We start from the raw sequence: 16,340 nt of genomic DNA, 5'->3' as shown, positions 1-16,340 counted from the left end.
TAATGTCTTGTGCTTGCTGAATTTGTAATGGGCAAGGAAAATGATTGTCTTTCTGTTTTTTCCGAATTTGTAATGGGGGCAGGTGGTGCCATACAACACCACCACCAGAGAGCTGCCTGCCCAATCTGATGGATACATTTTAGAGGTTTCTGTACTGTGGAATCAAATATAATATGGGGAACCCTTTCCACAGATTCCATGTTTTGATAACTTGCTCACCTCAGCTTACTCTTTAATCCTTACTACAGACCTGTTTCCTTGTGCCAAGAGAACAAGACACACCAAAGATTAGTGAATGCCCATAGCAAGGTTTTTCTCAATTTGGATTGAAGCTGGGGGGGGGGGGGCGGGAATGCATCAAAATGCACCACTTCATAAGAAGTGACAGGATAAATACAGAATAGATATGGGTTGTGGCTAACGTCATACGTACACTGCTTCCTAAAACAGTGGTGGGAGCAGACTGAATACAGACTGCCTACATGGCTCCTCCAGAAATAATTGAGTTAAAAGATACATCTAGTAGCATGATGTACCTCACAGCCCAGGCAGACAAATCAAAAACAGCACATTATGAGATATATTGATATGCATTAAAGAAATAACAGTAATAAAATAGTAATTAGTGAATCATACTTAATTGAATTACCTTACATAAAATGCCAAACAAAATAAATGGGAGGAACAAAATGAGCACACTATTAATTGTGATAGAATCACACAGCAAAATAAGATACTGTAGGCTACTAAATATGCATACTTTGCTGTGTGCGTTAAAAATGAACAGTAGTAGAAGGTTGAACATAAGGGCTGTTTTGCAATTATAGTAAATCTGCAACGGTTGCTTTCAATCACTCTTTTGTGCTGTCTGTTACAATGCAAATGCATGAAGCCACCTTATGCTGAGTTCATCTAGCTCAGTATGGTAACAATTCTGACCATGGGCCTTTACCACAGGGCAATTTCCTCCACAGAAAGCAGAAAATAAATGTGTAGAGTAATTTAAAACCAATTCCGTGATAAATTTTGAAGGCTGATGTGGCTGGCCAGTGCTGCAAACAGAATGCAGGACTAAGATAGAATATTAGTTTGATCCATCAAGGCTTTTGGATTCTGATATTATGCATGGCTGAAGAAGGCATGAGGAACCTGCACCACTCCAAATGCTGTTGGATCACAACACCCATCGTCCCTGACTAAACTGGCAGGGGCAGATGGGAGCTGGAGTCCGACAACATCTGAAGAGCTTAACTCGAACTTTGGAGCCCAGTTCCAGTGAATTAACTTTTGAGTGAGGCTGCATTTTAGCAATTCCACCTATCTGGCTTAACTTCCAAGCAGGTCTGAGGCCAGGTCCATCTCATTCGAAAGAATAATTAATCACTGGCCTGCAGCGCAAGTTGCTGATGAGAGTCTGGGCATAGTTCAATCATAAAGAGCCATGATCTGTGCACATAAAGTCCCAGCCTCAATCCCCAGTATCTCTGACTGAAAACTATCTCGGCTGCAGATGGCTAGGAAATGCTTCTGCCTGAGGCACGGAAACACTCAGAGAATATTATAGAATCCTGGTTAGCAGGATAGAGTGTTCCTTGAGAGCCAGTGTGGTGTAGTGGTTAAGAGCGGTAGACTCGTAATCTGGTGAACCGGGTTCGCGTCTCCTCTCCTCCACATGCAGCTGCTGGGTGACCTTGGGCTAGTCACACTTCTTCTGAAGTCTCTCAGCCCCACTCACCTCACAGAGTGTTTGTTGTGGGGGAGGAAGGGAAAGGAGAGCCGCTTTGAGACTCCTTCGGGTAGTGAAAAGCGGGATATCAAATCCAAACTCTTCTTCTTCTTGGTCTCACGGCGTCAGCTAGAAATTTGCCTCTTGAGCTGCTTCTTTATGTATTTACATTCCCCAACGGTAAGTTCCTTAGCCTCCTCAGCACCACAGACTCTTGACTACCCCTTTCTCCCAATAACACTGCACCTCTGTTCTCCAAGTTACACCATTTTAAGCTGTGTTGGTTCATTTTGTGACAGCACAATCCCCTCCACAATTGTATTAAATATCAAAGAAAGAACGAGAGACACACAGTGGCAGGTCATAAGTAAAAACCCTGTAATTATAGAAGACTTTGAGGTGTTCTTAATCTGTGCCACAAAAGGGTGGGCAGTGAGGGTGATTTTGCTTGTGGCATAGGAGTTTTCTGCAGATCAGGTAAATATGTGCACAGAGGGACAAAGCACCATGGGGAAGGGCTACTTTCAAAATCTCCAAACAGTGAACACTAAAGAGTTACAGCGAGGAAAAAGGCTGGAATAAAGGGCAGAATCAAGGAAAAGAACGTGGCAACAAGGAGGCACAGGACAATATGAGGTCTCCATAGTACATTGAAGGGTTCTGGTTTGGTTGAGAGTGTGCTGGGCTTTGGTGGATGAAATCAGCTTTGTGTTGGTTTCTTGAGGTCCTGCAGACATTGTGATTGTCCACACTCCTACATGGATACCTGTAAGAGAGATCGGAGGGGGGGGGGTTGGCGGCAGAGAAGGCTGAAGTTAAATTGGTTCCAACATTCAGCACAGTTACCTGTCTTGGAATCAGGTCTGGGCATGGAAGAAAATGGCAGGCTGGAATCCAAATAGCTGCTTAAATTAGAGGGTTGCACAGGTGATTTTTTTTACTCCCCCACTTCAACAGCTGATCCCCATCCCATACTACCAACTGCTTGGGAAGCAGCTGTCATGTAACATGGGTGGGAGTGGCTGGTGTTAAAGCTTCATGGAAAGGCTTTGTGGTTCTTTGGACCCAGGGACTAAATTGCAAGAATGTTCAGAGTCCAAGGAAGTACAAGGCAAGCTTTTGTGTTTCACTCAGTACACCACATTTCCAATGTTTGGTTTGTCAAGCCAAAACTATTACTTCAGTTTCTCTACTGGAGCAAGTACAGTTCCTAAGAATTTCAATGACACTTGCTCAAGATGAAGCTGTTTTGTATCAGTGTTCCAGTGGGGACAGCACAGGATGGCTGCTTTTGGAACATAATGTGCATACCTGATCTGTATCCTAAAAGGCCCATGCTACCACCTTGTTCAGCTTTTGTTTATCCCTTAAGTATGTGCAACTGTGAGATCAGCTTGGCAAGCCAAATTTGCACGCCCAGTGTGGAAACGTTATTATCGATGACAACTATCAAAGCATTGGTTCAACGATTGTGTCCAAAATAGTAGCCAAGACTTTTAGGTGGGTAATTTAAAAATTCAGATTTCAGTCTGAGTTAGACGGATATTTAAATTTCTTGCACAGGTTTCTGTAAAAAAAAATGCATAAAAGACTATTGCATCTGAGTTCAGTACTAATTATGTAATATTAAAGGCAGAGGGGGGAAGGGGGGGAACAAACTATATTCTTTACTAATCTTGGATCTGAAATATTAAAAAAACTTGGTTATTACCTATTCTATATTATTTTTAAAATCTTATAAAATATAGCAACCATTTTTTACATATTTATAGAGAGATTCCTGCTGCTTCCTTACTCCAAAAGGCCTAATTTCCTCGGAATTGGGTTTCTAGCACAAGAAATCCACTTTGTAGAACATGAATTTAGGTGGGTATGGTATTGAACCCCACCCACAAAAGAGCAACAGTCTGGAATTGACCCTTGTTACTTCCACTGCCACTGCCACCTGCAATGTTGGCAGGATGGAACATGGAAAAAGGCCACCACCTGGTTGCATCATTAGATACATCAATGCTTGTTTCCAGTTCTGAATGGCAATGAAATCTGCATATTTTATAGACTGGATTTTAGTAGTTGCCGAATACTGTGGTTTATTGTCTTATTTGATTATTTTGGTTTTTACCTACTTTGGGTTCAACCTTAGACAGAGAAAAGCAAGACACAGGTTATTAAAATACAATTTAAAATTTTTTTTTAGCTGCATTTCAGACTAGAAAGTGTTTTGACAAATTATGTGCCGCTGAGTCACTGTCTTATTACCAAGTGACTCATAACTGAATTTGAATTCGTGAACTGACTCCGCTGCATTGTTAACTCTTGTTTCAATTGTGTTTGAAGTGACGAGGGAGCAAAGTCTGAAGTGTGAAGCCAATGATACAGCCATTTCGCACATGCAGCATCACTTAGGTATTGTATACACAAACATTATACCAACAACATACACCCACATGCTAACAGTGTTCAGTTAAATATATAGAATTATTGTAGACACACACAGAAGCACAGGAGCCAACTAGTAGAAAGCAGTTGATTCATCTGTGTGAGGTTCCCAAAATGCTTAATTTTTCTGTATCCTGAAAATGCATAGCAATTGCATTTGGAAGTTAGTGGCTCTGGGGGAAAACATTGTTCTACAGTCTAAGTGCCATTGGCTTATCAGCAGCAGCACTGAAATTACATCACAAATTCATCATAATGGAATATCTACTGTCATTCACCAAATTATTGGAACTGAGGAGTTAACAGAAAAGGAGGTCACATACCCATTCACTATGATAATTGGAGATATGCCATCAAAAGGAGTTACAGTTGACTGTTAACAGTCTGATGTAGATGGTCAATGTTTCCCCAGATGGCTGAAAAAGCAGCTTTGGCATGTAACATAGTCCTCACGCAACAGAAGAAGAAGGGTAGTTTTATGCTGCAATGAGGACATGTAACTTTCTCTTTTATTTTCTTTACCAAGCTGGAAAGATTGCCTCCTGAAAGTCACCCCTTGATCAATTCCACCCATTTTATGATACAGTTAAGAGGCGAGGGTGAACTCATTTTAAAGACACAGGGAGAAGAAACTATGAGTTTACCCTCTCTTACTAGACATATCATGTCATAAGATTTCTGAAAATAATTCCATGACCATTTCTTGTCCATTGCTTTCTTCCAGAAAAGTGACTGGGCTAACCAATTCTAGTGTAACTTTCCCACTTGTAAATTGCAATCTTGTGAACCCATCAAAGTTGGACTTGTCATGGTCTCTAGGTCTACATACAGCAACCTATCAAAGTAGCTTTGTTCCTTGTATGAGCATTTCTCTTTAAATATCCTCCCCCCCCCCCCGCTCCTGTTGTACTGAATAGATGACATTGGTGCCAGGTTTGTGGCATCTGCAATGTGCCTCTGACTTGCACTGGAAATGCCTGGAGATCAACATATTGTTCTTCTATTTTGAGGGGCAGGAATCTACACTTCAGCTTAATCACAAAAGAAAACTGTATAAGCAGGTGTGAGTGCACTTAGGTTTGCATTTGTGCATGTGTTGGTGAATGTTTGTGTGCGCGTGAATGCGAATCAGTATTTCAAAGAATCATTCTCTCCCTTATAGTCAAGTTCTGGGCCCCTTCTTCCTTACCTCATTCTGCATTCAATGAATACTTTAGGTCGCCAAAACCAGTGAGTGTTCCCTTATTGACGTCTGTGGGATTATCTGAAATTAGAGAACGAAGAAAGTTAGTTTCCCCCAGAGGCATTTCTGTTCAGTCCCTTTGGTGGGTACCACATCTTCCCTCTAACTCAAAGGTAATGACATCAAAGGATTCCTTGCCCGGTTTCCAAACCTTGGCAATCAGTTAACATGGCAGAATTCATTTTTTCATTCAACTCTTGAGTTATGAGTGAATGATATTTCCATTTCAGACAGTCATAAATAACCGCTATGGGCACATGGAGTTTCTTCTGAGAGTATATTGATTCGCACATGCATTAGCAATGGGACACATCTCACTCCTGTTGTTACACCTCAAATGGTGGTCATCAAGATGGAAGGTTCTATGAGAAAAGCTGAAGGAACAAGTGTGCTTATCCTGAGGACCAACTATGGAAGGTGGGGAGGGAAGAAACAAGCTACAGCCAGATTCTGTTTCTGCAGTTCCATTTGTCCAGGGGTAGAGCAGACCAAACAAGAAATAGAAATCACCCACTACAAATATGACAGTTTCTCCTTCCTCCTTCCTTACCCATGTTTTTTGCTTTCCTTTTAGCTGTAGCTGCTTTACCATGTTCCACCTTCTCCACAGCTGTATGATCTAGTTTAATGCAATCTGAAAAGTTTAATGCAATCTGAAAAGTAGGTGCCTCCTCAGATTAAGCCTTGGATATTGGCCCTTAACCACAAACTCACCAGGTAATTGCTTTTAAAAATGAAAACTCAGATTCCCATGAAACTGCGCTCTAAAACTAATGCCGTGTTTTGAGTTTTTCCTCCGTTTCCACAGAACTGCATCACACACCCAGCCCTGCCTAAGAATTAGTAAGTTGAAAGAAAGAACCCTTACTGTACTTTCCAACTAAGAAATCTACCAAGAAATCTATTGAAACCTATCAAGATTTTCAAGGAGTGTGTCTGAGTGTGAAATCTCTTGGCTTACACACCTACCAGGCTCTGTGGTCCTTTTCCCCATGAGTCCAACAAAGAAATCATGCATGTCTCCTACAGAGAAAAACAAGAGGGTTACAACAGGTCAAAGTACCAGCTGGATTTCTGATTTTAGAAAAGAAACAACAGCACTATTGTAATGAATGGCTTCTAAATCTGCTATGGTGGTGGTTGGGTGCCTTTCTTGTAGACTCTCGATTAGATACTTGCATTCTGATCATCGGAGATCATGACTCCAATTAGCTGTGAAGTACAGTGGTCACAAACAAGTTTCTGTAAATAACACACTGCCGCCACCATTTTAAACCAGCTTCTCAGAAAGGGAGATATTGAGGAACTTATGGAATATCAGTATCATGCTGAACACTTCATTCATTTCTTACTATATAATGTTTATGTTTTTTAAAAAATGTCATGGAGCAGTTTGTGAAACTGACAATAGATGGCTATGCCAACTGCATCATGATAGCAGTGGGCACAGCGAGCAGGTAAAGCAGAAAAGCCAAGTAGGGGTGTGTGTGTGTGTGTGTGTGTGTGTGTGTGTGAGAGAGAGAGAGAGAGAGAGAGAGAGAGAGAGAGAGAGAGAGAGAGAAATCTGTCTTTGGTCATCTGTTCCCTGACATTCATCTCTCACTTGTGTCCTATAACCATCTGCATTCATTCATCTTCTAGAGATTCCACCCATCTTTTCTTTGTCATACCTCCTGCCACTGCCTATTCAGTGGCCTTGTACAATGGCAGCACAGTCAGATGGACAGGGAATAATAATAATAATAATAATAATAATAATAATAATAATAGTTGTTGCTGTTGCTATCATCTGGAACTGACAGTGGCAAAGATAACAGGTTCTTTTCCCCCTGTGGGGCATTGCTTTCAATTGTAATCCTTTGCATGTTTACTCAGAGGTAAGCCCAAAGAGTTAATTGGAGGTTACTCCTCCCTAACCAGGTTTAGGACTGCAGCCTTACAGAACAATCCTTTACCTATCTATTCGGGTAAAATGGGACTTACTCCTGGGTAAGTGTGTATAGGATTGCAGTCTTAATCAACAGTCAGAAGTCTTCTTTTCACTCTCTCATCACTTTTTTATCACAAGCAGAAAACTGTTCTCTTTTCTTCCTCCTGTCTCATTCTATCATTCTTACACGTTGTTCCCAGTCTCACCTGCACACACCTCTACCTAATTCTTATGCCAGTCATCCTAGGAACTACTTCCATTGCTCTTACCACAGTGCCATTGGGAATCCTGGCTTCAGTGAAGCCATTGGCCTGGACTGGCCATGCTGTAAATGCCAAGTACCATAGGGGAAGAGAGAGAACAGAAAACCCCCAGAGTGAAAGATATGGGTGGCTGCAGATGAAGCACAGAGCCCCATTTCAGCTTCTTCTGCTTTTTACGCATGGTTTAAAAACCTTATTAGACTGTGACTCTCTCATGGAAATGTTTCCTCCACCGTGAATTCACTAGGTGGCTGTAAGCAACCTTAGGGCTTGTCCAAACTTCCACTTGTTCTGTGCCTAGAAAGCAGGAGTATGAGCGTTTTTCATCTCATCCTGTGCTTTCTAGCCACAGGTCCAAGCCTTTGCCCCGCTGTCGTCCCCCCCCCCGAATATCCACTCTTTAGTGCTAAATTGGAACAAACATCAATTTGGAGAAAACCTGATGTTTGTTCCGATTCCGCGGTAAAGATCAGGTTTCCCGGGGAAAGTGGCAGGGCAAGCGCAAGTCTGGTTGAGCCCTTAGCCTCACCCTTCAACAGTCACTTCAAGCAATCGTTAGGGATCAAGCCATAGCCCAGGGACCTCCTGGTGTGCAAAGCAAGCTAAAGAAGAGCTGACTTACGTTTCTGGGAAGAGGCAAGTGCCTGAGGATCTGAAAAAAGAAAGAAAGAACAGGGGTTCTGGGCTACCAAGGCACAATACACATCTCCAGGCCATGATTGGTTTGTAAGGTGGAACAGATGCCTGCTGGGACTTAAGTAGTGAGTTTTTAATTTAAGATTAAGATCTAAAATACTTTGGGTGAAGATCTATGGACTTAACTTACTTTCCAGGTTGCTTCTGTTCCTATGTATCTCCATGGAGTTTAAGAAAGGGGGAAGTGTGCTTTCTAATAGTCAGCAGAGAGCTTACTTATCGAGGCCCTTGATGTACTGGATGCCTTTAGAGATAATGCTAATGTCTTTATTAATGTCTTTTAAGTCTTTATTTCATGATTTTTCCTTTGTGTGTTCATGTGTTTATTAGGATTCCAGTGCATAGCCTATTTAACTGCTGGTGCCCAATGGTGTCATCAAGAATATTCTGAAATAATTGGGCTGAAAACTTTTGTCACTGAATGACACTTTCAGGTGTTGACTACACCTTTCGATATCTTAAGGTGTTATTGTTATTCCTGCCAGGAAATACAGCTTGCATTTTGCATTAATAGAAATATTCCCGACTCTCTCTAGAAACTTTTCGCATCCCAAATCCAAGGATGATTAAACTCTCACACACAATGTCCATTTTGTTGTAGGTGTGGCTCATCCTGCATTTAGATTTACATTTTTGGCTGCCGCTGCAAATCTCCCCTTCGTCCAAATGTTGGACTAGGACCTGTGATGGAGACCAGAGCTCAATTCCCCACTCAGCTGTTAAGCACATTAGAAGACCTTGGGGCAGTCACTGTCTCTCACAACACAGAGTTGTTGTGAAGATTTATTTTTTTAAAAAATCATTAGCATTTTGAAGTGGTGGGAAGGTGAAAAGTCTTGAGCTCCTTGGAGGAAAGGCAGGATATAAATGTAATATTTACAACAGGAAATCTGAGGATGGTTCATATATGTGAAGGCAACCCCCAAATCTATTCTATTCCATGCATAGCTTGCCTGGCTCTCTACTGGAATGCTTGCTGCTATTGTAAAGTAGACTTCATATAACGTACTTTGAACGAGAAACATAAAAATGTCCCATTTCCAGTTTTTTTACTTTGTTTTTATTTCATAAAATTTATATACCTCTTGGTTGTAAGAAAAAGCCTCAAAGCAGCTTACAAAAAAAGGCTTTTCAAGTAACCAAGGTGCCTTGAGTTGCATAAATGCCAAATTCACTCTTTGTTTCATGTGAAACTGCCGTAACTATTCGAAAGGTGGAGGGGAACAGGACTTACTGACTTCCTCTTTGCCTGACAGTCTGAGCAGTGCCTCATAGGAAATCCCTTGGCCATCATACAATCGCCGGAGCAAAGATGGAGGAGTCTTATAGAAGTCTGAGCTCTTCTGTTGGAAAGAAAGGAGAGGACAACTTGGAAATAAGCACCAAAGCTCCTGTGGCAATGTATAGCAGAATCAGCTAAAATCTTCCCCAAACAAATAATCCCCACTGTCACCTTCAGTAACCCTAACACGGGCATATCAAATTTCAATGAGAAGGCAGTTTTAAAAGTACTACTTTCCCCAATATGTACAAGGTATGTAGCAAAAGAGTTGGTTCAGTGATGGCCACTGCCACCTTTTTGTTGTTGTTGTTGTTCAGTCGTTCAGTCGTGTCCGACTCTTCGTGACCCCATGGACCAGAGCACACCAGGCACGCCTATCCTTCACTGCCTCCCGCAGTTTGGCCAAACTCATGTTAGTAGCCTTGAGAACCATAGAATTCAGTTCACGATTAAGGGGTATCATTGCTTAGGAACTAAACTGCTACATGGTTTTAACTGTACAATAGTTTACGAAGAAAAGCATTAATGCAAAATGTAGTAGCTGAGCTCACACACAGAATAAAAATGTTTTTAGTCTTCTGTTAGCCTTCTTTTCTAGTCGTTCCCCCAGAATGCTCTCAATCCCCAAGCTTTTCTCCATCTTCCTCTATTCTGCATGCTCATTGTTATTTCTGAACTTTTCCTCACAATCTGCGTATTCAAGGCTATTCCACATAATGTGCTGGGATATGCAGCCACCAATCCCATTTTCTCCCTATGGCTAGGTTTCACCGGAGAGGGAAAAAATAGCAGGTTTAAACAGCAAGCTTCCTTCTCCCCCTTTCCTCCCTGGCACATCAAGTGATGCCTCTGTGCTTTGACATGCCCATTCCTGCTGTCCCCTCTGGTCACAACCATCACAGTACAGAGGGTCCTTCCTTATTGCAGAATCCCCAGAAGCCCAGAAGAGAAGACTAGGCCAAACTTTATCCAGCCTGCTGGGCAGCAGTGAATCTGTCAGGAAGATTTGCCTAACAGCGCTCGCTATGAAAACCTCGTCTGTCAATCTTTCTTGCAGCCTGGTTCCTATGCACATTATTAACCTGGAAGAAATTAGCAATTTGTTCATTGGAGCTTAATGCCAGGTAAATGTGCAACCTCCAAGCTACTTGCACAAGGGGAAATGGGGAACTCACAGACTCTATCCAGTGCAAAATATGAGAATGCCTAATACATAAGGCTGTGGTGGAAGGCTGTCTTGGAGATGGGTAAGTGAACAAGGGGATCTTTCCCAAACCAGCGGGAACAGCATGCTAATCTGTACCCGTATGTAGCAAGACATGTGTGAAACAACAGGATGTTTAGTGCTGAAAGAGCAATTCCTCCCCATTCCCTGGGAAAGCGGGTAGGTATTCAGAACATAAATTTTAAATAGATACGTTGCAAAGTTTGACATGCACACCACCCAATCACTTCTCAAAATTATTAATGTAGCTGTCGCGGGCCCTTCGCCCTGTACAGCCCACCCCCGGACGTTTTACGGTCTATGAGTGCTGCACCAACGACAAACAGTCCCCAGCTGCAGCCCTCCTGACTACTAGCTGGATCCTGCTTACTTCATTCACCACAGACGAGGATATTGTGAACTAAAAAGATGTTTATTGCGTACAAAGCTTGTGGTTGCTGATGAAATAAAGGTTGTTCAATAAGCTTATAACAGTTGTCCTATACCGGCCTAATACCTCTAAATGTTACCGGCCTAATACCTCTAATAGTTAACTAAATATCAAGAACAACGCGTTTCACAATCTCTTTATCCTCTCTGCTAACATCCACCTAAGACTCTAAACTCCCAGCTCTATCTCTTGACTCACACTTCAACTCCAACTCTAACTCCCCGCACTTAACTCTAACTCCTCCTGCCCATACTTCAACTGCCCTACTGTCCACTGGGAGGGGTGTTTTATACCCAGGCTAAGCCCGCCCCTGAGGGTTCTAACTGTCAGAAAAGTTAACCCCTACCTGGCCTTGGGCTAGTTCTCCACATACCTCCCTCCTTTTTAGGTTTGTATCAGAGGAGTTACTAGCCAAAGTATCCCTCTGATACAAACAACATTTTAAACATCACTATAGACATTACATAAACAAACATTTTATAACTCTTACCTATATTACCTAACTATGGCATAATATTACCTCTTCAGTAAAAGTACATATAGTTGTGAACATTATATACAATAGTTCATGCAGCATTAGGTCTTTATTGCAAGAAAACCGTAACTGTCCATTAACCTTTGTCTTTGGGTCTTCATTTTAAGGCGTCTGCGATGATGTTTAGGATCCTTTCACGCTCCTTATCGTCCTTACCCGTCGCAAGAAGTATCTTTCTCTGGGCACCAGTCTTTTCTCTGCCATACGTGATGGGATGTAAGCTGTCGTCCTCGGCCAGATGACACAATCCCATGCCGATCCCTGCACTCGAGGCGTCTGTAACGATTGTGGATCCCAAGCTGGGTAGAGTCCTTGTTTCTCAGGGCCAAAAGCTCTCTTAGTTCAACCTCTCCCTCCTTCAGGATCTCTGTTAAATGTTTAAGCTCGCAGACTTGTACACACATCTCCAGGTCATCATAAGCTGCATAAGAACTGGTTGTCTGGCTTTTAAATGCACTGGGAACTATTTTCAGAAGTTTGCGGATATCTTCTTTTTTAGTCAGCTTGCTGAAGCTTTCGAGGCAAGCGTGATCACTTAATGAAAGTAGGCTAAAAAGCTCTGATTGCTTATTGCTCATAGCAATCTCCCTTGTTGTCAGTTCATCTTTGGTCTGTATTGATTTATCAGTTCCCACTTCGAGCAATTTTAAGACTACTTTTGTATGCCTTTGACGTGGTAGTCCTGTTAATGCTGTGTAACCACATTCATTTTGGACATTTATTTGTGTTGCATGAGCAGCAGGGTACCCATCCTCCCACCACACAATCTCTAGTGTAGGAAACACTTTCACTTTCATAGAAAGTCGATGGGACCCCATGTCAGCTATAACTTCTAGCACGTCTTTCTTTCTATCTTTCCAACTGATGAAGGGTTTATCATAAATTTGACTAGTTGTTCTAACTGATCTCACAGATAGGTCACTGGTCACATTGCAGGTAGACACTCCTTTACCAATATCACAGGCTTTTTCAATAACGTGACTACTGTAGTCTAGATTGGGTTCATGGTTTAGGGACTTGATTGGGTTTATCATATTCACATGCATGACCCGCCTCCCTTCACCGTATTGAATTATATCGTTTACATCATTCATTTTTGAAATGATCTTAAAAGGACCTTCCCATGTCAGTTGTAACTTGTCACTGTTTACTGGTCTGATTAATAAAATATCTTGTCCTGGCTCAAAAGATCTCTCACGTGCTTTCGTCTTATCTTGCCCATGTCCTTGTAATTGGCAAGTATGACACGTTCGACAAAATAACTTTATTTGCTTGCCCATCCCAGGCCAAAAGAAATTTTGGGACACCCTTTGTTTGGTTCTGGTGATTCCCAAGTGACCTCCAAAGATACTGCCATGTGCATGTTGTATTATCTTGGTTCTGAATTCAGTAGGTACTATCAGTTGCCTGTGGATTTCATTACCCCCTCTATTAGGCTTTAAAAGAATCTCTCTGTATAGCAACCCATTGTTGACTATAAACCGCTCCGGGCTTTCCGGGGTTAATACTGTATTCAAGTCGGTGGCTTGAAAATATTTCTGTAAATCTGCATCTAGTTTCTGCTTGGCTGCAAAACTAGCTGCTTGACTATTTGTAACTGGTATTATACTTGTATCCTGTGTCAGTTCAACAATTGTATCAGGCCTTTCCTCCTGAGGTAACTGTCGCAGTTTTTGTGCCCTAGTTATCACAAATGCACTCTGTACATGGTCAAGTAGATCCCACCCAATTAACATTGGAGCTGGGATTTCTGGTGAAACTGCTACTTGCCATTTTCCAGACCATTGTTTATATGTCAGATTAACTAATGCGACTGGCAAGATTTCTGGCTGTTTTGATATTCCTTTTAAACTGATTGTTTTGCCTTTAATAAAGTCTTCTGGCTTTAATAAATCAGGATGTACAATACTAATCTGAGACCCTGTGTCCTTTAAGCCTTTATATTGTTTACCATTCACCCAAATTTCTTCTCCTGTTTTGTGTAATAGCATGTCATCTTGTTGAATTATATAGCACCTCACAACTTGGGCCACTGGTAACTCATCAGCCTGTTCTCTAGACTGGGCCTCGGTTGCCGTGGCAACCATGTTGGCAGTTGGCTCTGTCTCCACAGTTTGGACACAATATGTCTGCTTCTGAGGGATATTATTTACACTCTTAGTTCTGAGTTCAGTTCTACAGTCCAATTGTCGATGGCCTTTTTTCCCACATTGCCAACAGATTAATTCAGGTCTTTTACCCTCACTATATTTATTTACTTTTCCCTCAGTCCCCCCCGTTGTCATAGGCGTGTTATGGGGAACATTTGCATTGGCGGGAAAAATTTTCTTGGCAGTTTCTGTGGTAAACTTTGTGGGCTGTTGCATTCTCTTAAACTTATTTGTTTCCCACTGTTTGTCCTTATATTTTGGGGCATCATAAGCGTGTTCTCGGATTTCATTTATTTCATCTGCCAGATTAGCAGCTTCCAGGATGGTTTTAGGGCGTCTTTCTTTAATTAAATACTTCAGATGACTATTAATCGTGTCATAAAATTGTTCTAATGCGATCACCTCTTTTATTTTCGCCACAGAATCGGCCCCCTCCTGTTCTAGCCACTTGTTTAAATAATTTGTAGTTTTAGCTCCTAGTTGAGCAAATGTTTCCTCACGCACCTTTTTTATTGTTCTAAACTTTTGTCTCAGTTGTTCTGCAGTAATTCCGAATCTAACATAAACCAACTGTTTAAATGCTTCAAAATCTTTAGATTGATCAGATGGCATTTGAGAATAAATCTCTGTTAATGTTCCACTAATACGCGCTCTCAGTATTTGCATTTTCTCCTCATCTTTTACTTCAAAATCTTCGCAAGCCCTCTCAAAAGAAATGATAAACGCTTCAGGATCGTCTTTATCTTTGAAGTCAGGGAATCTTTTTAAATCCACCCTGCTAGGATTTTGTGTGGAACTATTGTTGTTGTTTCTATTTTCTACAGCTGATAATTCAAGTCTTTTCATTTCTAGTAAATATTCTCTTTCTTCCCGTTCTCTTTCTCTCTCAATAGCTAAGGTCATTTCTTTCTCTTTCAGTTCTCTCTCTTTTGCTTCAGCTTGTAACTTTAATTCTCTCTCTTTTGCCTCAGCTTGTAACTTTAATTCTCTCTCTTTTGCCTCAGCTTGTAACTTTAAGGTCATTTCTTTCTCTTTCAGTGCCATTGCCTCTCTTTCTCTCTCTCTCTCAATATTTAATTCTCTCTCTTTTGCCTCAGCTTGTAACCTTAATTCTCTCTCTTTCAGTGCCATTGCCTCCCTTTCTCTTTCAATATCTAGCTTTGCTAGTTCGATTTTCAAATTAAATTCCTTCTCAAGTTTCCATTTTTCAAATTCCTCTGAGGCTTTAAAACTCGTCCCCTCAGTAGGATTTTTGTTAACTGTTTCAGTACTGGTTTCCTCAATCTGGGAAACCCCATTTTCTTCTTCAGAGCTTTCTACTTGTGAGTCCCTAAGAGCTGTTTTAGTCTTTCTAGGTGGCATTTTCTATTTATTTGGTGGTATTATTTCTGTACTTAAATCAAGGATGTTTCAGTTAAACTATTTCTCCAGGCTTAGTTTCCACAGTTTAGGTCCAAAGTCACGCCTAAAGTTACCTCAGTGCACTTTGTCCAGCGTACTTTTCCGACCTCTCACTATAAACCTTTCTGCCTGAAATAGTTTCAAACGCAAAGTATCTTTGTAACTCTCTCACAATCTCACAGTCTTAGGCGCTATCACACCATACCCTAGGGCCAGGTAATTCCTCTCTGAATTCCCCTTCTCCCTTTCCAGGTGTATGCGATCCCCCTTCCTGACTAGATTGTAGAGTCTCACAGAAGTTTGCTTAAATCCTCTTTAAGCTTCACACTTCACACAATGCGTAACCCTTAAATCTTTCTTGTACCTTGGCACTTCTTGCCAACACTTTAGATCTCTGATCTCAACGTGACCACCACTTTATGACAATCTTTCGTCCCGACGCTGCCACCACTTTAATGTCGCGGGCCCTTCGCCCTGTACAGCCCACCCCCGGACGTTTTACGGTCTATGAGTGCTGCACCAACGACAAACAGTCCCCAGCTGCAGCCCTCCTGACTACTAGCTGGATCCTGCTTACTTCATTCACCACAGAAGAGGATATTGTGAACTAAAAAGATGTTTATTGCGTACAAAGCTTGTGGTTGCTGATGAAATAAAGGTTGTTCAATAAGCTTATAACAGTTGTCCTATACCGGCCTAATACCTCTAAATGTTACCGGCCTAATACCTCTAATAGTTAACTAAATATCAAGAACAACGCGTTTCACAATCTCTTTATCCTCTCTGCTAACATCCACCTAAGACTCTAAACTCCCAGCTCTATCTCTTGACTCACACTTCAACTCCAACTCTAACTCCCCGCACTTAACTCTAACTCCTCCTGCCCATACTTCAACTGCCCTACTGTCCACTGGGAGGGGTGTTTTATACCCAGGCTAAGCCCGCCCCTGAGGGTTCTAACTGTCAGAAAAGTTAACCCCTACCTGGCCTTGGGCTAGTTCTCCACAGTAGCTATGTGGG

At 41.7% G+C, this 16,340-nt stretch overlaps 1 protein-coding gene across 3 annotated transcripts in view; it reads right to left on the bottom strand.

Moving 5' to 3' along the window:
• Positions 1–2,080: 2,080 nt before the first annotated feature.
• The window catches only part of TAC3 (tachykinin precursor 3), a 34,788-nt gene continuing 20,528 nt past the window's right edge, over positions 2,081–16,340 (bottom strand). Inside the window, exons 3-7 of one of the 3 annotated variants that reach the window (XM_033138418.1) lie at positions 9,532–9,640; positions 8,224–8,253; positions 6,378–6,431; positions 5,355–5,429; positions 2,081–2,492 (exon numbers count right to left, since the gene is read on the bottom strand). In XM_033138418.1, coding sequence (XP_032994309.1) covers positions 5,356–5,429; positions 6,378–6,431; positions 8,224–8,253; positions 9,532–9,640 — 267 coding nt within the window. In that variant the 3' untranslated portion in view covers positions 2,081–2,492; position 5,355. Of the gene's footprint in view, positions 2,493–5,351; positions 5,430–6,373; positions 6,432–8,223; positions 8,254–9,531; positions 9,641–16,340 lie in introns of those variants that run through there. The other 2 variants (XM_033138419.1, XM_033138420.1) reach the window with 2 other exon arrangements.

This window comes from Lacerta agilis, chromosome 2 (assembly GCF_009819535.1).
Source record: "Lacerta agilis isolate rLacAgi1 chromosome 2, rLacAgi1.pri, whole genome shotgun sequence".
In the NCBI taxonomy this organism is placed as follows: Eukaryota; Metazoa; Chordata; class Lepidosauria; order Squamata; family Lacertidae; genus Lacerta; species Lacerta agilis.
Note: the sequence above shows the minus strand (reverse complement) of the source record. Positions and strands in the feature narration are given on the sequence as shown.